At 38.5% G+C, this 22,888-nt stretch overlaps 1 protein-coding gene across 1 annotated transcript in view; it reads left to right on the forward strand.

Annotated features, from left to right (window-relative positions):
- DLG2 (discs large MAGUK scaffold protein 2) overlaps window positions 1–22,888 on the forward strand; it is an 856,812-nt gene that overhangs the window by 514,655 nt on the left and 319,269 nt on the right. Inside the window, exon 7 of the mRNA XM_013943075.2 lies at window positions 8,979–9,148. Coding sequence (XP_013798529.2) covers window positions 8,979–9,148 — 170 coding nt within the window. The remainder of the gene's footprint in view (window positions 1–8,978; window positions 9,149–22,888) is intronic.

The following is a 22,888-nucleotide window of genomic DNA, read 5'->3' on the forward strand; positions in this document are numbered from 1 at the left end:
GCCGGCACTTGCTAACGTTATCGGGCGGCGCTAGCGGCCCCGTGCCCCTCGTGCAGCTGCCTGGTCTGCCCGGCCCCAAACGCGTCGTTTTTAGTAAAGTCGCACCCGGTTTCCTGCAACTTAAGGCGGGAATCCCAGGTCTGATAAGTAAAAGAATCGTCCTTAGTGGGCGGCAGGGTGTTTTGGTTTGTCACGAAGGGCGGCGTTCGCCCCAAGCCGTCAGCTTGGCCGCGGCAGGTGCGCGGGCACCGCAGGCCCCAGCCCTTCCTGCGCAGAGGGTTACGTGTTTCCTTGGGGAAGGGGCTTCTTCTCAGCCGGGGCGTATTTTCAAAAGAATAATGCGTGAAGTGAAACACGGTAAAGTGTGTACAAGATGACGCTAGGTGTGGCCTGCCTCGCAAAGGAGAGTTAATTCGCTTTGAGTTGTGCTGGCCAAGCAGTGGCTGAAGACTTTTTGCCACAGAAGATCTTTTTCATTATAAATGATTTAGAGCAGCTAGACCTCTGAAGGTGTTGTATAGCAGTAGGGTGTTATCCTGCTTTCAGGATACACATGCTTTATTAAAAAAAAAAAAAAGAAGGAAATAAAGCAAGTCCTCCTGTTGTATGTATTTAGACCTCACATTTCCAAAAATTTATGCTTGAGCTTGTCTGTGTGCAAATTGGATGGGTGTTAGCTACTCCTCCTCCTCAGCCCCGTGAAGCTACGCCCTATGATATGAGCTACCATTAGTTAATGACTATTTCCCCTCCCCAGAGTGTAGGCAATGAGGTGAGGGTGTTCTGTGAGCTGTTAAATGAGCTGTTAAATTGGTTTTTGCTCCACTCCTCACTCCACACTGGTAGGTGTGTGAGGTGGGTTCATCTGTGGAGCATCCCTAACATCTCCGGATTTGATCAGACAGACCCAGAATGACCCCTGGTGTAGCAAGATCTATCTGTTCCCTTGGCTGGACCTTGGGGCAGATAGGTGAGAAATTTTAACTGCATTGTTTTTCCTAATGTGACGGTGTAGATAAGGATATTTGGAGTTGATGTGGAATTTGCAACCGTTTTTAGCTTCTGGATATTGTTAGACGTGTTCCAGGAGCGTGCAATGAGTAAATTTTAAGTAATCCCAAGTCACATGTTGTGAGCAATTTGCATCGTTTATGAAACTTCAGCTCTTATACAGCTTTGAATAATAGTAAAAAGGTCAAGTTATTGTTTACATGCAGTATTAGTTATGAAATTTCAGTAAGAAATTCACTCTTATACCTAAGAATTGACTGAGATTAATTGCTTGCCAAGTTTCTTCTGGAAATCAGTAATTTAAAATATAGAAGCTTAGTGCATTAGGCATTAGTAATTTTTTTTAAGTTTTCAATATATTCAGCAATTTGTTTAAATTATGCAGTTTCTTTATTTGATTTGTAAGAGTTTGGTAAGCTTTTTCTAACATCTCCTTTGCCTGAGAGCATTTGTCAATAGAGTGCTGCTTGCGTTACCACATAAAAACTTGCTATCTACAAATTTCAGGTCTAAAAAGACTTCAGAATACTGTACTAAAGCTGAGCTTACATTTTTTTGATACAACATTAGCTCCAAATTGCTTTTCAGCAAGAGAGGGAAAGGGGTAAATCAGGGCTTCCTTCTTCCACAAAAGCAGTGGCAAAATCATTCCCTTTCAGCTCACCTCTGAAGGGGACCTGGGTTCACCTTCCTCCCCTCCCAAGGTGAGCTCACCCTCGTCGTCCCCAAGCATAATCAGACCATTCAAATGGAGGGGCTCTGAGATGAGTGTCTATTTGTGTTTTCTCTCAAAGTTCCTGTAAGACAAGTAAATATTAATTGAGCCAGAGAACCCTAGTGGTGAGAGCACCCCTTGGAGATTCAGACAGAGGTTGTGAACGAGGGTCTCCTAAATCTCGGATGGATGTCCTGAACACTGACTGACCTGAGTTAATCCTGTCTGCACCTGCATTAGTTTCTATTGTTGTTACAGTTTCTGCAAAATACTTATGTATTTCATCAAGCCAAAGCAAGGAGCAGAATTTCTTTCTAGTTGTATTGAGGATGCTTTCCTGAATAATGAAAGATTTCAACTGCAATTTAAGAGCATTATATTATACAAAGTAGAACAGCTTCAGTGATGGAAACAGAGATAGAAAGGTAGGTAAAACATTTTTCTAGGAGATAATATTGGATAATAAGACAGCAGCTGGTAGTTTTGATTTTTGTTTCCCCTGATTGTCTAACCTTTTATTTTATTTTAATTTAAAGGGTATTGGAATGAAATTATTCATTTTTTGATTGAGTGGAGTAGTTTTTTCAGTGTAAATCAAAGTTATTCAGAGCCATAAATCAGCAGCAGCTGGAATAGTATTCTGGGTAAATATTGTGTTACATTTTTCCTTTACCATCTGCTGTTGACCGCATTTGGAAAGAAATACCAGGCTACGTGTACCGTTGGTTTGACTTAAGTCCTTATATAACTTTTAACGTTTGCCTTTGCAGCCGGGGACTATTTTACTCTATGCATTTTAGCTCTTATCATCTCTATAAGGTGATAATCCAGGCAATAGGAGCAGCAGGTTTTCGTTATGCAAAGGGCTCGATATCCAGGTAGGCCTCTTCAGCACTCGGTAGGGCTGTGGTCAGTGATGTTCAGCTACATAGGCCCAGTGCATCTACACCGGTATGGCCTGGGTGACAGCTAATTTACGTTGTTGCTCAGTTCTGTGTTTTTGCAGATGTCCTGCTGCCAGGACTCAAGCACTCTGATTTAAATCTTTGGGAGAGTTGTTTACACTGTATGGTTGTGACTGTTCTTTTTTCTTTCCTGTACTTATTCCAATTAATGAGCAGCCTCTGGGAATCAGTCACTGCGTGTGACTGTCACAGTGCAGGGCTGCGCAGGTACTCAAGCTAGCTCTAAATGAGCTAGCTGGTAGACTGGAAGTTGCAGAGCTGCATTAATGTGGCCTTTTACCTGAGGTAATTGACCCGGTAGACAAATGGAAAAGATTAATCTAGCTGGATTTCCATGCTAGATCTACCACTATCAGTGTCTGAGCTAGCTTAGGATTTCATTGTGCCAATTTGATATAAGATGAGCTCTCTTCAGATTCAGACTCTCTTGGGTTCTAGATGTTAGCTTGGCGGAAATTTTTGAGCAAGAGGTGTACACAAGCACTCCCAAACAGACACCCAGTGATAAAGGGATGCCTCATAAAATGATAATGCTTTTATGTTGAAATTATGATGAAATCCAAAGCTTTTATGCCACAGCATCTGTTCAGTGTAGCAGAAGGGGTTAACTGAAGGAAAGCCCTGGCCTTACCCCAGGAAGTTCTCAGAACTAGGCTAGAATGCAGAAAGGATCCAAAGTATTTTAAACAAGACATAAATTGCTTTCTGGCTAATTCTGTGCCTGGAATGAAGGCTTGCAGCTGAGTTTAAGACCTTAAAAAAAAAAGGGGGGGGGGGAGGAGAAAATGCTGATGCATCCTATATTGAAGCTGTGTAAATAGGATCATATTCAAATTTCTAAATATATTTTCTTCTAACAATCTAGAGGCTGCAGGGACTTTTCCTTTCCTAATTATATAGTGCAGTATGCTGCCTGTTTCTGTCTTGCAACTTCAAAAATGGAAATTAGAGTCATAAAGGAAACAGAGAGGAGAAAAGAGACACTGTGGATGATAAGAAGCTGCTGTGCTAATATTTTTTACTGATATTGTTACCAGCCACTCGCCTGAGTTCCAGATGCAGTTGCTATTATGCAAACCCTAAATACATTGACATTTCATTAAGATGACTGTAGTATTTGAAAATCCGTGAGTAACGAAAGCAGTAGCAGTAGACAATAAATGTAAAAGTGTCTTATGATAGTACTGCAGTTGTGCTGGTTATGTGTCAGGTCTCAGTAAGGATCTGTAAACAATCATTTCAGGCAATAACCCATTCTGTAATTCAGAAGGATTTTCTGAAATTTGAGTTATACCCTGACAATTTGAGTTCAGCCTCTATTGTGGAACTATAATAAAGTTTTAAGTCCTCTGGTAGGACACCTGTAAGTCACGTTGATGTGACTTTAAACACTCCTGTATGCTTGTCTGAAATGTCTGACTGCATTAGAGGAGACATATCTACCTCCTAACTTATCATTGGACTCCTGGTATACCAAGGAGGAACTTCCTCTGTACTTTTTGCCTTCTCGTGCAACCCACACAGCTGTTACCTTCTGGAGGACATGAGGTTCTCACTAGTAGGTCCTGGAGCAGGGAATCACAATCGCCACTGAGACTTTGCATGGACACGGAGAGACTGAGCTGGATCCATGGTGCTGCAGGCACTTTCCACTGCTCTGCTGCACCTTTTGCATCCTATCATTTCAAAGGGAGCATGCCAGAGGTGGAAAGAGAGATGGCTCTTTTTATGCCGAGACCGCTGCAAAGATCCAAAGCAGCAAAGAGTGGACTGTGGGGGCAGCTAACAGAGTTTCAGGTCACCCTCCATAACCTCATGTCGACAGCTGTCGTACACAGAAGGACAGACTTGGTTTCCATTATATTGTAGTCATATCTAAATATATACCGAAATCAAAAACATCCCTAGGATTTCAGATGCAGTCACTTCTGCAGGCTCTGGGCTGAAAATCAAGCCAGTGCTGGTGTCAGCTGTGAGGCTGCATCAGCATGGCGCTGGGCTTGAACGAGTACACCCTGCTTTTTGGCAGGACTTGTTAGCTCAACCACTGCAGCCTTCAGGCTCCACGCAGCTGACAGATGGAAACTGGTTTGCCAGCACAGGTGGAGAAAACTTCCACCTATTTGTATTTACTTACAAAAATGCAGGGGAAGAGGTTAGTTCTTGTCTTTACATGCATACGCCCCAGAAGCTCTGTGAACAGCAGAAGTTTTTGGTCTTCATCCTTCACCTCTAGAGACTGGTGACAAGGGTGAATGCAGCTGGGAAAAGGCAGAAAGCTGCTTTTACTCATTATGTATTATTTATGTTGAATGTGCCTAGAGGTTGCATTGGGGGTTAGACACTGTTTGAGATGAGCCAAGAAGGTGTAGAGTCTCTAGAAAGTTTATTTAGACTGTAAACAGGAGACAAAGGAAGTGGAAAATGGGTGGGCTTTTAGTCCTCTGTTAAAAGACTATGAAAAAACAAGTGATCTGCTCAAGGCTGCACAGGAGCTGCTGTGATTCAGGTGCCAGGCAGTGTCTTAAGGGAAAAGATTATATTTTTCTTCAAACTATTTTGTTGTAATAGATTAGTCTCACTTGCAAAAGATTTGAGAGAATGAAGGCTTTTTTTTCCTCAGAAGTGCAATATTTAATTTTTAGTCCTTATTTGCATTCCTCAGGAGCACAGACTATTCTGCTGTTTCTAGAAGAATAGGTTAAATTTGATGCTTCAAATACTGCCTTAATGTTAAAATATTGCAAGGTTTTCGTTATAGGTTTGTATTGTTTGTCTGAAATCCTGTCAAATCCTGAATTATTCTTCTGCCAAAGCTGTAAATTATCAAGCATATTTAAGCCAGTAAGTTCTGTGAGATGACTTGTAATTTCATTATAAAACATACAGGGTCAAATTTTGAATTAGGATTGGCTAATACCTTCATCAAATATATTTTCATGGGTGCTTGATACTCTCTAGTTTCCAAAAAGAACCAGAAATGGCAAATGAGATCTGATCTTTTCTTTTTCTGCTAAGGTTTATCCGTTTATTTTTAAATTAGATATAACAGTAGCTTTATACTACTTTACAATGGCAGAAAGGGGCCTGAGTGTAAATGTGAATTTGTTACAGAAATTGGATGATGTGCCTAGTGAATAGCTGAATAGAGGGGATTAGATTATACCTAAGGAAACAGTATGCCACATGGTATATGTATGTCATTGCCATTTAGTTTTAGCTCTACATTCTGTAATTGGAATGGCAGATCTGAGGGCTGCTGTGTAGTAAAATTCAGATCCCAGCCTTTATTCTGAATTCATGGTTAAAAATAATCATAAAAAAATGCATTTCTCCTTAAAAGAGAAAGAAGTGATATGGGCAGGTACCAAGAATTCCACTCTCCCCACCCCCGTATACTGTAAATTCTGTTTACTGCAGGATGGAAAAGGTGCATATCAGAATTAAAAATAAATGAATAAAGGGAAGCATCTCCCTGTCTGTATTCATAACCTGGTGGACAGATTCTCCTAGGGTCAGGTAATGTACCTATATTATGATTTGTTATTTCTTTATTAAAGGCTAATAATCAGTCCCTGCAGCTTGTCTCTTTTAATCTTGTATTCCTGCTGAAAGTGTTGTGTTCTCATGATTTCTAGAAGAAAGCAAGCATCAACCCTTTGATAGGGCAAGTTTGAGGAAAAAGGTTAGACAGAGCAGGAGCAAGGAAATGAAGTGAAAGTTTAGTTCTTCTCTCTCTTTCTTATGTTGTCTACCTGATACCTAAGAAGTTTTGCGCTGATCTTCCTTTAGTAACAATATTTTTATCGTGATTGCAAAGCTTTGATGAAAGAATAAAGTCCAGATCAATTTCAGCTTTTTGGAGAAGATGGCTTAAAAAAAAAAAAAAAAAAAAGGCTAGATTTGCTTGGAAATAATCTGTTAGTGGTTGCTACTCTGCAATAGAAAGCAAGGTAACTGTATTTTTGAGAAGCAGGGCTACCCAGTTAATAGACTGCAGATTAGACTGGAGGTGTCTTGATAATAACTAAGATGTGTGGATAACTGCAGCTTTGTTTTATTTTTTATTTTTTTAATCAGTTCCACAGAGCACAGATCTGTCCCTTGTTTTCGAGCCCATGGTTGGTTGCTTTGAGCAGGACCTGAGTGAGGTTGCCTTGAGGGTTCGACATTCCAGTGTTGTGCTGGTCCCAGGAGAATTCCATGTCCATGCCCGAGCTCTTGGGCCCGATGCAGCTGCGCAACCTCCACGCTCAATTGCTGTGCTTCTACTAGCTGCTTTACGGAGTCGCATGGGGGCTAATGCTTCTCGACAGGGCAATTAGCTCTTCAGGGATGTTTGCCACTGTGTTAGACTGCTTTGGGCTTCTCTGCAGTGCACCATACTGCAGAACAGACCAAACAGTGATCGTTACCAGTTGACACCTGCTATATTTCTAATAAGTGGCTAAGTATTGTGGCCCTCTTGGTTTTTTTACTACTTGATTGAGGCAATTATCAGCTTTCAAGGATGCTTGCACAGTTTCTTGAAATTTGTAAGCTTAAGAGCAGGTAAGCAGATCCAGAACAAACTGGTAAGAAGTCTTTAAAGGATAGTACTTTTCTTTAATTATTTGGTTTAGTGACATATTTTGCTATTATTATTTTAGGTTTATGTTGCTGCAGCATTTATAGGTGACTAAGAGAGTAGAGCTGGAGCGTGGTAGGAACTGTGCTGTGAAGATTTAAATAGAAGGGAAAGGTATCCCAAGCTCACTGCCACAAGCTTCTGTCTTTAAATAATAATAACTATGCAAAAAACCCACAAAATTATACATTTGGAAAATTAATATTTCTGGCTGAAGGAAAGCAGCAAATCCCATCATTGAATGAAAACTGGAAACTTTGCAATACATCACTTTTTATCAGAAAGGAAGTTTCAATTTTATTTCCTTTCCAAGTTGAACCAATTGTCAGTTGAAAGCTAATATAAACACTTCCCTCTATAAATGTTCTTTCAAAAGGCTGATAAAACAATATGTCTTTGGTTTCAAATAGTTTCTTTCTTTCTTTTTTTCTTAATAAAAACAACAGCATAAGAACATAACAAAAATCCATTCTAAGTTCTCAGACTTCATTCTCGCTTTGTGTGCTAGGACTCCTGAGCAATATACTGTTCAAGTCTTCTTTTGCTGCAATGGGTTACATATCATAGCTGATCTTTGTGTATAGAAGTATACAGGAAATGGGAATATTTTTAGCGTCCCTTATTTTCTTCGCTGATTGTCCTTTTAGACATACAGAATAACACATTCATTTATCTATGCCTTTTTCTTCAGTACCTAAAATACTTAGAAGCATCTCATAGCAAATTTACATAGCATAAGAACAGTATAGTTTCAGTTCATCTAGTTCTTTGGAACTTGCACTTCTCTACTTACCAAGCATTGGCAAAGATAGGATGGTTCAGCAGTTAAGTCATTAGCCCACTACTTTGGAAATTGGTTTTAGTGCTCTTAGGCTACAAATTTCCTTTTCAACTTGGACAAATCTGCAAGATAGGGAGAATACTACTCTAACCAGGACGTTTTGAGGGTGAAGAAATTAGTTTTTCCTAAGATAATATAGTAGATACCTTTAATAAGAGTATGAGGGAATTTCACTAGTAGTTTAACAAAAAATAAATGATATTACCGCACAGCAGGTCTCAGAACCTACAGTCAGTGATGAAAATATAAACAATTATATTTACTCAAATTATTTAGCATGTAATGTTCCTTTCAAATTATCTGCTTTCTGTAGGACAGCATTTTTACTTTGATGGTTGAAATTGGTTGGCTCTGCTGAAAAAGTATGAGATTTAAGGAGGTATTTGGATGATTACTGGTCTATCTCTATTAAATTAAATCAACTGATTTCCTTAAGAGCAAGCATAGCAGTAATAGCACGAAGCATGAATGTTGTAACTTGATTATATTGCTGAGTCTTTCAATAAAGTCTCTGTAAAGAGGAGAAGCTGTTCATTACTCATTTCTATCACTCTAGTGGATGCAGCCCCAATTTATGGAGGAGGACAATGGGTGTAGGTGATTAGCTAGACTTTAGATCAAATCAGGATCATCTTTTGGGGGCGTTAAGCATTCCATTTCCCTTATCATCATCAGTGATGAGGCATATTGCTTTGAATCTGTCTGACAAACTTTGCAAAGAAGTGTTTTTTCATTTTACAGCACTACTGATGAAACTCTGTTGAGTCCAAAATAACAGCTGAAGCATTTACTGTCTGTGGTTCTTTGTCTTTCTTGTAGGGTCAACGACTGTATCTTGCGAGTGAATGAGGTTGATGTGTCAGAAGTCTCACACAGCAAAGCTGTGGAGGCCCTGAAAGAGGCTGGCTCCATAGTCCGACTGTATGTTCGCCGAAGGAGACCTATTCTGGAGACCGTGGTAGAGATCAAGTTGTTCAAAGGACCTAAAGGTAAATATGAAAATGAAGACATCTATTTTAAACTTGATGCTTGACCTCTCTTTGTTCATTTGTTAACTGGTTGACCGTCCAATACTGAAATACAGTGAGTTTAGGCTGTTGGAAGTGAATTCATTGGTTGTATGTTTTTTTACTTATAAATTAAAATTATTCCTTATAAAGGAATTAGGGAGTTGTGGTTTGTTTCATTTGATGTTCACTGTAGAGATGGCTCATTGCCTCCAAAGCAAATGCAAGATCCAGAAATATTATGCCCTACTTTGGCAGACAGAAATTCTTCCTCTAAAGTTTCTCTATCAGGACCACGACTTTCATTTAAGATGCTCTTGGACACAGTGTTTCTGAATTCTCCTTTTGTTTCAAAAGGATTTATGATTATCCTGCTTCTCCTTTCTACTTTCATGTCAGCAGTTTCTCCTGCAGTGAAACCATTTGGAACAAAAAGACAAAGAATAAACTGTTGTAGATACATAGAAGAATTTTATTTTTTCCTTCACCAATTCCATGAAAGTCTAGGATGAAGCCTTCACTAGTCTAAATTTGCTTTATTGCTGTTAGCAGAAACTTCTGGTTACAGGAAAAAAAAGGCTTTTTGAAAACTTAAGTATGAATTGTGAAATGTCTCACAAAAAGCTGGAAAAAAAGTTTGTTAAAGTAAAAATTTAGTCCTGGTAAAGTCTCTGTATTATTATTATATATATATTTTTAATTGTATTGCTTTTCCTGACTGAAATTTCCTTCTTGCTACAGTATCTTTCTTTAGCACTAATTTCTAGGTAAATAAAATGGATATTTTCGCTGTACATGAGGACAGAATGAACAGGCAGTAGATTTTTGGCTCCATAGTAATTATTTCATAACCAAGTGTTTAATTAATGACATATACATGAGATGAAGGAATTTGCATGTCTTTAAAAATGTCATGCACATGAGATTATTCTACCTGTTTCATCTACAGTGAATAATCTGTAGTTTTTCCAGAGGTTTCCTTTACATCTCATCTCATGTGATGATTACACTGTACTTCTAGGAAGTTTTTGATACAAATAATGGACTATATTGGTTTATAGTACACTTGAAATTGTTGATATTTTCCATTAGTAGCAATCAAAGCTAGCGCAATGTTTTCAATATTTGTTGCACCGTACGTCTTTTAGCTATATCATGATTGTTTGTGACAGCAATATATCCATCATCCGCTACTCTTGACAAACAGTAAGATACCCTAAGATCTGAAGGTAAGCTCCCAGCAGTCTGGATTCTTGTGGTCAATTATAATGCTGAGTTGACTTTCAAATGGAAAAGCATCTATGATGAGACTTTGTATGTGCTTGAAATCAGAACAGTGGTGAAGGCGGCAGTGTTTTAAAAGCTTTGGAATTAAGCAAATGCGTGATAGGACAGTCGTTTTGAGTAACCTAAGGCTAAAGAAACTAAAATTAACATATCCTTTCAGGTTATGATGAAGCAATAAAAAAGAATTCAGTGTGACCAAATCAATTGCTGCATTATGGAAATGGACATGAGAGGCAATCATTTATTAATAAATTTTTTGCAAGATGTTTGTTTTGATTATATGCCTGGAACTATATTATTTATTTATTTGTCTATTATTATAAAATAGAGTGGATACCAAAAAAGGGTCTTTTATGACCAGTTAGAGAATCATTAGTGCTACAAACATCAGTTTGGACTCACATTTTTATGAACATGAAGTTTATTTCAGTTATATGCTATAAATATTTCATCTGAGGTATTCAGGATGAAGTTTTTTACAAGCTAAGAGTCAATAAAGGATACGGATTTTTTTTTTTTAATGGATATTAGTTTTTCCAGCTAGTGACCATTATTATATAAGACATAGGTTAATTTTGCAGATCTATTTTGAACAGAAGTTAAGCAGTGATGGTTTGGACATATGGCAAAGGTGAGGCCATGGCAGTGTGCTGCCAAGTGATCTGAAATGGCCGAGCTTTTCTGAATGGAGGTCCCAGTGTGATTGCTCCTGTTCCTTTACAAAAAACTGTCCCAACATTATGTGTGATAAAAGACCATATAACTTTTCCATTTGACCTTAGGAAAAGAGATAAATGAAGACACAAGTGAGTAATAAGAAATCAAGGTTTCTAACAGAACTGCAGCTGTGTAGACATTTAAATTGGTTTGCCATGCCTGATAGATAATATTGGCTGATGTCTATGTTCTGTTGAAGGTAGTTGCTAACTCTGGTCATTGCAGGATCTTTCTCTCTTTCATGTGCTAGGGAGGTTGTCTCTTGTACTCCTCTTGTATGTCTCTTCAATCAGGCACACAGTTTTAGTGACTTGCTGTTTGGATTTCCATAGCACTTAGTAAACAGTAGGTTTTTTATTTCAACATTCTGCAGGTCTTAGCAGCCAGTCTCTTTGCAGTAGCTGAGGGCTGTAACAGGGGAAGGATGTGCAATGAAGCTTTTCTATTGAAAATCAGTGGGATTTAGACACTACTGAAAATCCTGTCCTTGAGTAATACGTTTTTCTTCCTCTGTGTTGAAACATAGCAAGACTAACCGTAATGAGAATGGATTGTGTACACCACAGTACTTTTTCCTGGGGAGCAAACATGCACACACTCAAAAAAAAAAACAAAAAAAAACAAAAAAAACCCAGACAACAATTTAGTTGATGGTATTTGGCTTTGTAACATAACTTGTGAATTAGCTTTCTATAAGACCTTGCAATGAACTGTTTATAATGCATGAGGAATGAATTATGAACTTCAGCAACAGTGTCCCCTGTGCCCCATCTGTTCAGAGATTATGGTGCTCAAGCCTGTTTGATTGCATTTGACTGAAGGATTTCCAAAGAAAGGAGTTCCATTGTTCTCTGGGATTTTCAGGGATCCATGATGCCCTATCACACTGTAAATTTACCTTTTATTAAAAACAAAAAGTACTGAACAGCGTGCTTTGATGTGAGATTAGTTACAGAAGTTAAACTTGATTTTAAAGAATTGGCAAGCAAAATAGAATTCTGCCTTTGTTAAGCTGACCACCAGAAGCTTTGTTACACACAGAGATTCTGTAATATTGTACCTAACAATACCTAATGGATAGCTTAAGCTCCAATGTCGTAAACCAGAAGAAAAAAAATAAATGCAGAAAATACTGATTTCAGTAACTATAGCAGTGTTGGATCACAAAATAGACTTCTGACCTCAATTCTATAGCAAATGTGACATCTTCAAAGAAACACAGCTGCAGAAATGAAGTTTGGGGTATATGAAGCAGAACAGCTGAGTACCAGGAAGCTTGAGCAGAGAAATGGCAGAATTAAAAACACCAAAAAAGGAACAATATAAAGGATAGCTGATTCTGCCATCTGGAAATTCTGGTGGCTTGAGTATAAAATCAAATACAAATAGGATTAGTTTCCCTTACTCTTTATGACTATTCAAGAGTAACTATCCTTACAGTGTTCAAACTGTATTGGTATCTGGAAGCGATAGATACAGCTGCCCTTCGTTCACTGTATTTTAGATGGAAAGGCTCTGAAAAGATTAGCAGCTAGAACACTTTTCTGTTGTGTATAGGCTTGTCTTTTCCTCATTGTTGGTGAATTCAACCAATGATAAATTTTGATCAGATTCATCCCACCCAATTTTGGGCACCTAACAAAAGTTATTTGGGGGCACTTATTTCTCTACTCTTTCCTGCTCTCATAATTAGGGCCATTTTTTGACTTTTCATTTAACCCATTTGGGGTGCTACTATGTTTTGGGGCTCTAAATTAGAAATTAACACATCTTTTGAGTACTATTCAGCCCACATATGTCTCTCTTTCTGGAGGGCCTAGCCTCCTTATCTCAATTTTCTTCTGTAATCAGCGAAGACTAAGCTTCTAAATTGGTCAAGAAAATACTCAAAATAAGATATGATCAGTACAAATGGCATAATAGCTATTTATTTTTTCTAAGGATGTATACTCAACATGTAAATGTTAGATGAAGTCAACAGGCATAACCAATTCCAGAGGTTCCTTGTCATCGTTTGCTGGGCTGGTATGAAGGGACCGTGCAGCATGTGTGAGATTTCCTTTGCACATAACTATTTGCCTGATTCTTGATGATGCCAAATAAAGTCTCTGGGTAATCATGAAGTTTTCTTACTATACTAAGAAAACCCTTTGATTAGCGGTGGAAATATCTTGCAAAGATGCAGAGGTTTTCACCATCAATATAGGGTATGGTTTCACTGTAGAATAACCTTGAATTGTTACTCAAATGTTCTCGACTCCATTACCGTCTACAAAAAATTAAGTTTCATAGAGGTTGACTTGCATTTTAGTTTGGATTGGTGGCCTTAGTGGGAAAATGTGTTCTATTGTTGATCATCCCAGCTTGCACTGGCAACTCAAATATGTCCAAAAAGTGCAGGGGAATTTTTGAAATGTCTGATAAAACTGACTCTGCTAAAAATGTGTAAGGACAGCAGAATAGGTTTTTTTAATTCTTACAAGTTCCCAGCGAGAAAATAAGAAATCTTATCATTTTTGTCTACTAAAGCAAAGCCAAAGGTTAGCTTTTTATCTCGGGTAATAGCTGATACAGCATTTAAAATGAAACTGGCAGCTTTTTGTAAATGAAGAACCCCAATTATTTCTTTCACAATTTCAGAAAACACTGAGAGCTTTCAAATCTTGCTGTTTCATAAATGATTGTGAATACTTGCTTCAGACTGATGAAGATATATAGTTTTTTATTAATATAGCTATTTCTTCTACTACTTCACTGGCATATGCAGTACCTAATTTTCTTGGTATTGGATACTAAATACTGCTTTGCAAACCTTAGCATCTGGGGAGATGGGACTTGCAATGCAAGTTATATAGATCTTCATAGATTTTTTAAATTTGTTTATGATGGCTGATACCCCAGAAAGCTGTGCTGCCATTCAGAGAGACCTGAACAGGCTGGAGAGGTGGGCGTAGAGGAACCTCATGAAGTTCAACAAAGGCAAGTGCAGGGTCCTGCACCTAGGGAGGAATAACCCCATGCACCAGTACAGGTTGGGGGTTGACCTGCTGGAAAGCAGCTCTGCCGAGAAGGACCTGGGAGTGCTGGTGGACACAAGTTAAGCATGAGGCAGCAATGTGCCCTTGTGGCCAAGAAGACCAATGGTCTCCTGGGGTGCATCAGGAAGAGTGTTGCCAGCAGGTCGAGGGAGGTGATTCTCCCCCTCTCCTCAGCCCTGGTGAGGCCACATCTGCAGTACTGCGTCCAGTTCTGGGCTCCCCAGGACAAGAGGGATGTGGCACTACTGGAGCAAGTCCAGCGAAGGGCTACAAAGATGATTAGGGGACTGGAGCATCTCTCTTATGAGGAAAGGCTGAGAGAGCTGGGCCTGTTTAGCCTGGAGAAGAGAAGGCTGAGAGGAGATCTTATCAATGTGTACAAGTATCTAAAGGGAGGGTGTCAAGAAGAAGGAGCCAGACTCTTTTCAGTGGTGCCGAGCGACAGGGCGCGAGGCAACGGGCACAAACTGAAACACAGACAGTTCCATCTGAACGTGAGGAAAAACTTCTTCCCTGTGAGGGTGACAGAGCACTGGAAGAGGTTGCCCAGAGAGGTTGTGGAGTCTCCTTCTCTGGAGATATTCAAAACCCACCTGGACGTGATCCTGTGCAAGGTGCTCTAGGTGACTGTGCTTGAGCAGTGGGGTTGGACTAGATGATCTCCAGAGGTCCCTTCCAACCTCAACCATTCTGTGATTCTGTGTGTGAAACTTTCAAAACATTTTTAATTCATGCTAAAATAAGAAGTTTTGATAGTTCCGAAGTGCTTTGAGCAAATCGGGTTTTTCACAGTTTGAATTAACTTAAACTTTCTAGTCTTTTAAGATGAATTTCAGTCTTATGATTGCTTAACTGTGAATTTCCTTCTATTTTTCAATGTTCTCATCTTCTTGTGCTGTGAGTTTTTTCATGAATCCTGATCTAAAGCAGAGCAAAATGGAGCAATTTAAGAAAACTGTAGAAAAATGAGGAAGCAGGCAAACATTTCTGAATGTAGATTTAACAGATTACTTAGGTTCTCAACTCCAATTAAAGTTCTTCACTTCATATTAGCGTAATTCATTATCACTTACTAAAGGCAATGAAAAGAAAAATACCACAATTGAAACTAAAATACCATTTTTTTGTGAAATGTCTTTGCTTGAGGGGACTCACATTTCATCCTATCAGCAGCAAGTGCTCTGTCAAGCCCTAATACATAATTTTCCAATTTTAAGATAGTGATTCAGAATCATCATTTATAAGTTAACATCACTAAAAGACATGCCTTCCCTGCAGGCTAGGATTGTCTAATGTAAGAAGATGTGACTATCTGCATAGTTTATCACATGAAAGTGATATACTCTTGAAACTCATAAAATTAGAAAGCTCTGTGATAGTGCTATAAGAGCATTTGCTGTTTTTTAAAAATATTTTGATGTATTACTGCTGCTAATGCCTAGTGGAGAAAAAATGGTAGGCTATGTCTGCACCTTCATATTCCGCAAACTCAGGATCTTGTTTTCTAGTTTAAGTGATGATATCTGCATACTGCTGCTATTCTCATCATATTCTGTTTTATGGCACAAATAAAATGTTAAACCTATTATCTGCCTTTGGTCACTACAGACTTGCAATGTCATCAGTGTAAATTACCACACGTGAAAGAGTTCTTAAAAACCATTCGGTGTGGAGTGGCTCTTTCCATTATATGAAGAAAAGTAGCACTTATTTATTATAATTTCACCAGACATGAGTTTTTATTATTAGACTGGCACTCTAGAGCTAATATTTCAGCCTTTGGCTAGCTTCTGTTTGTTTACGGTGGAGAAACCTGTCATGTTGTTGGTTAAAATTGCAGTTAAGTGGCTTGGAGAAAAGAGGCATGTTTGAGAGTTGAGGTTTTTCAAGAGACCATCCCATTTTGTTGTTACTTTGTGTTACCTGGCTAAGAAGCATGCTGCTGTTTTTTCACTGTTAAAGCTTAAATATGTTTTTTCTAGTTCTTTAACAGGTGCCTCATGTAACTTCAAAATAGATATGCTGCTCTGCATTGTGATAGTCTCAGATATCTTGTGATATTCTGTGTAGACTATTGGGAAGTGCATATGATCTTTGTGACTGAGACATAGCGTTTTCTATGTTCTAAGGCTTGATTTGATCTTTCTTAAACGTGTTCCTGTTATCAACTTTGTGATTCGATGGCCTTATATTAGAAGATGGTGGTGAGTGTTGTCATGTCAGGCCAGATTCAGACAGGTTTGGAGCTAAGTAGCCAATGGATGGTGTAATGCCTTTCCACATCACCAACAATAAAGTTGGATCATAGCTTCAAAAGCCATCCCTCTGGTTGGCTGTCTCATTATTTAAAAAGCTAGATCTATCCTGTGAGCAGCAGGATATCAGTTGTTAGAAATTTTACATTTTGGTGATGATTTTTACTTTCCTTTTTTGTGTTTTCCTGTCATTTTCCATTTGCACTAAAGGAATAAACAAAATAACTTGGAGGACTGTGCAGCAATATATATATATATGATAATTTGTATTACATATTTGTAAAATACACATCACATATACATATACACACATATATACATATATGTGTGTGTGTGTATATATTTGTGTGTGTGTATCCTCTCCCTCAAAACCATTTATTTCTTAATAACTTTCCAAACAGTTTTTAGGATCCTGTGTTAATACGCAAAACGAACATCTAATCTCTTAGCAGATTTTAAGCATCAGTTCCAGAAATCATTCATGAGGAGTGAGATTTCTACTGAAATGAACAGTACTTTCTGCAACCCCATCATGATAACTATTTCTGAAGTGGTGCGGTAGCAATTTCAAAGTGCAGTGCTGTATTTTAATAGCCAATTGAGCTGGCTATAAAAATACAGCACTGAGCATTAAGATCATTACTAAATTGCTTCAGCAATACTTACTGATGAGGCAGCTTCAGTAGAATACGATTCATCTTAATGAACTGTGGCTGCAGTTGAGCAAAAGCAGCAGCACAGGGAAAGAAAGATGTGCAGGTAGGCTTGGATGCTAGAACTTACTGTTTTTTTCAATAAAATCAGGAGAAAATCTTCTGTGCTTTTCCTTCTGTATTAGGTAGGAATTTCATATTACTATCCAGTTGCCTAGATAATTTCATCAGCTCTGGCCATAGACTAGCATGTAGAGTGTGCAGCAAAGTGACCTTGTTTTCTTTTTATTCTTTACTTTAAGTTGACAATCCTTTTGTTGAGCTGTCCCATATTACTGTTCTTTGCACCTTAGCAAGTTTAACTGTATAACCTCACAGCGGAAATCTGAGGGGTGGAAGATGTTGTTTTCTCATTTATTAATCTACTTCCTTTATCCATGCAGAGAGAAAGTGCTTTTATCTTCTGTGCTCAGCAGCTGGGTCAGTAATGGATGCATCTCTAGGTCTGGCTTGTACAGTTTCCTTGTGGATAAGAATAGAGCAGACCATTTTAAAAAATCTGTCTTTGATCTATCCTGTACTTGTGGAAATGCTTCAAAGGAAGCTGCTTACTGCAGAGGGTTACCCAGCAAAGTACTGATCTCTGGGGCACTGCTGAAAAGTTCCTTGCACCATCTTTTGCCTTGGGTTTGTCGATTGTGAGCTATGGAAAAATGCAGTGTCCGAGCTTTCGGATGTATTTGATGTCATTGCTGCATGCGTGATTCCTTTTCCTGTCTCTGTCATTTTTAAAAATCCCATGGGCTTGTCTCCAGCATTAAGCTAGCTTTTCGTCTGTGACAAGCATTATGCAAATTCCCAGTTAGTCTTGGCAAACTTCTTTTCCAATTCTAATTTTTTCTCCTTACCAAATATGATGTAATTAGCACAGGTGTTGTAATGTTGTATTTCACAACACGCCTTTGTACTCGTTTTTTTCTTCAGATTATAAATTTCTGGGTCAGGGAATGTTTTCATCACTTCCCTCCCCATTCTATAGTGCCATGTAAGAGTTATAAGGGGAGTTACAAAAGATCCCTTTTATTACGTTTGCCATTGCTGTCTGCATCAGGCCAACATAAGAAAGGGAGGAGATGCAGCAGACAGTGTGGCAGAATGTTAATTATCTCATCATTATATTCAGATATGCAATAAATCAAAAGATGAGGAAGGAGAATGGCGTCATTTGCTAAACTACTGGGCTGGGTGTGGAAAGAAGCCCTTCTGCAGACAGGAGGCCAAGAACATTTCTCAATTTTCTTTCTTTTTTTCTTTTCTTTTTTTTTTTTTTTAGTGAGGGAGTGAGACTTGTCTATGGAATGACAGTTCTTTTAACCTTTTTTTCACCACCTATAGGTTCTTTTGCTTACATTCCTCAGATAAGTTTTATAGAATGGTTATTCTTGATCTTTCACTGATTTAATAAACAAACAATTATGTAACAGCCATTTGTTGTGAGCCTGATGTGACATCCTGATGCAACATAAGATATCTTAAGGCTTTAGCGTCCTATGTGGAATACATTCACAGACATGACATCTGTCACTTGCAACTGTGTAGTTTGAAAATCCTTATGGTTGCCTCTTTGCAGAGCCTCATTCTTTTTTGAATATAAAGCCAAATGGGCAGATTAAGCATGTGAAATTACAGAGCAGTGATTTCATTCTTTATTGTTTAATTAATTATCTACATAGTAATTTCTGTCTTCCTAATAGTATATTAGATGTCCAGGATCTTTCCTGAGAAATCTGCTCTCTGGAAGACAACACGCATCAGCAAAATATTGTAGTGCCATTAAAAGCACCTTTAAAAGGTATATTTAATTAAATTTATATAACTTTGAAAGCTATAACTATTCATTTTTCCTGTGTTCTTGTCTTGTTTTTTGTGGTAACCCTAAGCATAGGCAGACAATCAGAATTTCCAAGCCTTCTGAGAAGGCATTAGAGATTCTGAAAGTGGGGAATGACAAGGCTGGGTGAGGTTTTATAGGTGCAAGTGACAGAGTAAATAAAATATTAGTCTGCAGCCTACTTAAAAAATATATTCTAGATTGTGAATATTATTCTTCTGTTTCTACTAATTGAAAAAAAAGGAAGGAGGTATATTAGAGCCTCTCTGAGCATCTGAAAGGAATAGCTTGCTCAGTCAGAAGCCAGATGACAAAGTGATTAATTGCAAATAGTCATTCATGTGACTGTTCCCCATGCTATATTGAAATCCTTTCTGCAGCTCTGTCATCCTCATTTTGCATTCAGTATTCTGAAGTTTAGGTATAATTGCAGTTAACCTTGCTGAATACAAAAGACTGCAACTTGGGCTCTTTTTAGGTGAGTCTTAGCTAAAAATTGGTAACTAGATCTGAACACTTGGCAGAGAGAAAGAAATTTCTCTATGGTAGTTTAGCTTTAACTTACTGGTTGCTGTTTTAGATCATTTGCCCAACAGCTTTGGAGAACTGCTTTCCCATTATCAGCTTTTTTTTTTTTTTATATTAATATTCCTAGAAAGTTCCTTGCCATTTGCCGTGAAGCAAATGATTTGCACGGATGCGAATACAAGACTCTAATTGAGATGTGCCATCTTAAGACCTGCGACCGGTGAGCCCTGGCTTTGGGGCTCTGCAGGCAGTGCACACAAACTCGGACACTGCCAGTGCCAATCGGTCACAGCCGCACAGGGCAGCTGATCTACGCAGCTGCAGAGGTCTTCAGCGGCGTTCAGAGGTATTCCACACTGCACACCCAGTGAGATCAGACTCGCTGCAGAAGCAAAGTTTAGTCTTACTGTGCCAAAAGCCTGTGATTCTTGGCACACAGACAGCTCTTCCTCTTTACTGGAAGCAAGAAAGCCATGAGAGAGTATCGGTTGTTTTTCTTGCCTTGCAGACACTCATTTAAGATCTTTTCATTCAGAAATCCATCCTCTTGGGACGAGGGCAAGGTGATATCTTTCTCTGAACATGAAGCTTTCAGTGAGCCTGGAAGATAAAATAAATTCTTGTGACCTGTTCTATGCTACGCTTTTGTCTGCCTTTAAAACTATATTAGAAAGGCAAAGCGACAGCTTAATGCTCCTGCCTTTAGTTTCTCATTTCTGAGACAAATGACAGTTTGGGGACTTTAAAAAAACAAAGTATATCTGTGGAGTAAACTTGCTGCAAAACCAGAAGTGTTAGCTCATATATCTGAAGTATTCCAAGAGTGTGGAGCCCTGTGTTCAGTGTCCAGGACGTAGGCTCCTAAATTTTCAGCAGTGATTTGTATGAACAATTAAGAGCAAATTCATGGGTTTTATAAGGAATTTTGGCCAATCGTTTCCTCTGATGGGGAGAAACAGTTGCAAAGCAAGATCCTAAAGAGCTGAAGGGACTATAAAATAGGATATAATGGTAAAAAATCTTTAGGCTGTGATAAAAGGTGTGTTACATAAGCTAAAAGAGCAATATCCTTAAAGCATGCTTAAAGTTTTTACTTTGGAAAGTGGTGGTTTCAAACAGGATATAATAGCCTTATTTTCCTCTAAATTGTTTTCTTGTTTCTTTTTTTTTCTTTTATTATGCAAAACAGCGTAGGTTATCTTATGAAATGAACAGAAAGACATAACTACCCACCCAACAAACATGAGAGACCTGAAATGAGGAAGCATAAAATTACAGCAAATCATTTTATAAAGTTGTTTAGTGTAGGTATGTTTACCATGTACTATGACTGAAAAACGAGCTCAGTTGGCTTAACTAATAGGCCAGAGGTGAATCTTATCCATAATCTGTAGGTTGGATGTGTAGCATTTATAACTTCTAATGATTATCAAACACCATAGGCAAAATGTCTGACAAATTATTTTATAATAATACTTTTAAATTTTATAATAGCAAATGACACCCCTTCTGCAATGCAGAGGAAGTAATTGTAATTTAGAGATGTACTTTGTAACCACACAGAGAACGATGAGATGGTAGGTGCTTTCTCTTTACATAAGGAATATATAAAAAGTGCCTAACAATTTTCTGGCCTCAGTTTTCACAGGAAGGTCATCTGTGATAAGGTTGCTATCATGATTAAAACCAGTGACAGAGGGACAAGACCTCAGCTTCAAACAAAGAAGGAACAGGCCAGGCAACACTTAAATAAGTTAGATATTTTTACACTTGTAGGTCCTGGTGGTCATGATCTCAGACTACTCAGACTTGACTGATGAAATCTGAGTGTTAACAGTGGTTATTTTTGAAAACTTGTGTGGAGAAGGTGAGGTGAAAAACTGGAAAGGGCAAACAGCAAACTTGTCTTTGCTGAAGTGAACAAGAGGAGCCAGGGGATTATAAAGCCATCAGGTTTGCCTTCAGAGTGCCAGAGGAAAACTGGAACAGATAGGAAAACTCCTTGTAAGCCCCTGGAAAAAATCACAAGAGTAATGGTTAACAGGCAATAAATGTCTTATGGCTTCCCTTTTGTAATTCTTCTTCACATTTTTCTCAGATGATACCATGTGCTGGGAGGGTTTAACACTGAAAGTAGTCTGAAAAAAACCAAGGTGTCATTCAGCAGCAACAAGTGCAAGGTAATTTAGTCAGGAATAATCAATTAATGTAATAAATAGTGCTCAACAGAAAACTGTCTGGGCAAGAATCCTGCAGATAAGGATATAGGACTATGTTAGTTGTAGTATCTTTTGCATAATATCATGCTGTGGTGAAACATTCAAAGACTATAATGGGATTTATAAATTGAAGTATAGTTTATGGGACATATGAGCAATCCTTTCATCCTTCACAGGTAAAGCCTTAGCTGGAGAACTCTGGCTTTGAGCTTTCCACTTCAAGAAAGATATGGGCCAGTTGGAGGGACTCCAGGGGAAGGCAGTAAAAATGATCAGAGATTTAGAAAGCATATCCTACAAGGAAAGACTGAGTGATCTGAAATCATTTATCTGAAATACCAAAGACTTAAAAGGGGGTGATGGGCTCCTGATAACCACCTTCTTGCTTTGCGGCACATCTTTGAAGAAAGGGTTTGCTCTGTGTAGAACAAAACTTAACAGACAAATTATAATAAGCAAGGCTTGGATTGAATTTTAGGACAAATGAGGACTGTGCTGTGATAGATTACCAGACAAGTTACTAAATCCCTAGAATTGTAGATCTCTGGGTGCATCAGACAACAATTTGTCAGCCTTGATGTAACTATAGTTGGTTCTACCTCAGACTGAGGCAATAGGATAAAGGATCCATTGAGTTTCTTCAAGCCCCATGATTCAGTGATCATAACAATTTCCTTTTTTTCACTGCAGTATGAAAACAAACAGCAGGGATAGGGCTAGTTAAACCCTGCACCTGCAAAGATAAAGAGGGTATCTTCCAGACACAAACCACAAACTTTTCTTTTGCCTGTTCTAAACTGTAATTTAGTATTTTTGATTTTCCTCTTTTTGCTTTCCTTATGGCTAGGAGGGATACAACATTTTTAGAAAAGAATCTTCTTGACATGTGTGAATACTAATGAATATTGGAACAGATAAACTGCAGTCTCAAACTGCGATTTTTCATTCACATCAAGTTAGGATTTCCATAGCTTTTCAACTTTTCAGTGGCTCAAGCCAGGATCGTGTTCCTTAGGAACAATTTGGTCAGCTGGATAGCTGGTTGTTCACCAAAGGCTGGTCTCACAGCAGGTTTTCAGTGCTTGGAGGTTGGCCATGACTTCTTTGCTTTAGGCTGCACTGAATCATTTATTG

Source organism: Apteryx mantelli, chromosome 1, assembly GCF_036417845.1.
Source record: "Apteryx mantelli isolate bAptMan1 chromosome 1, bAptMan1.hap1, whole genome shotgun sequence".
Lineage (NCBI taxonomy): Eukaryota > Metazoa > Chordata > Aves > Apterygiformes > Apterygidae > Apteryx > Apteryx mantelli.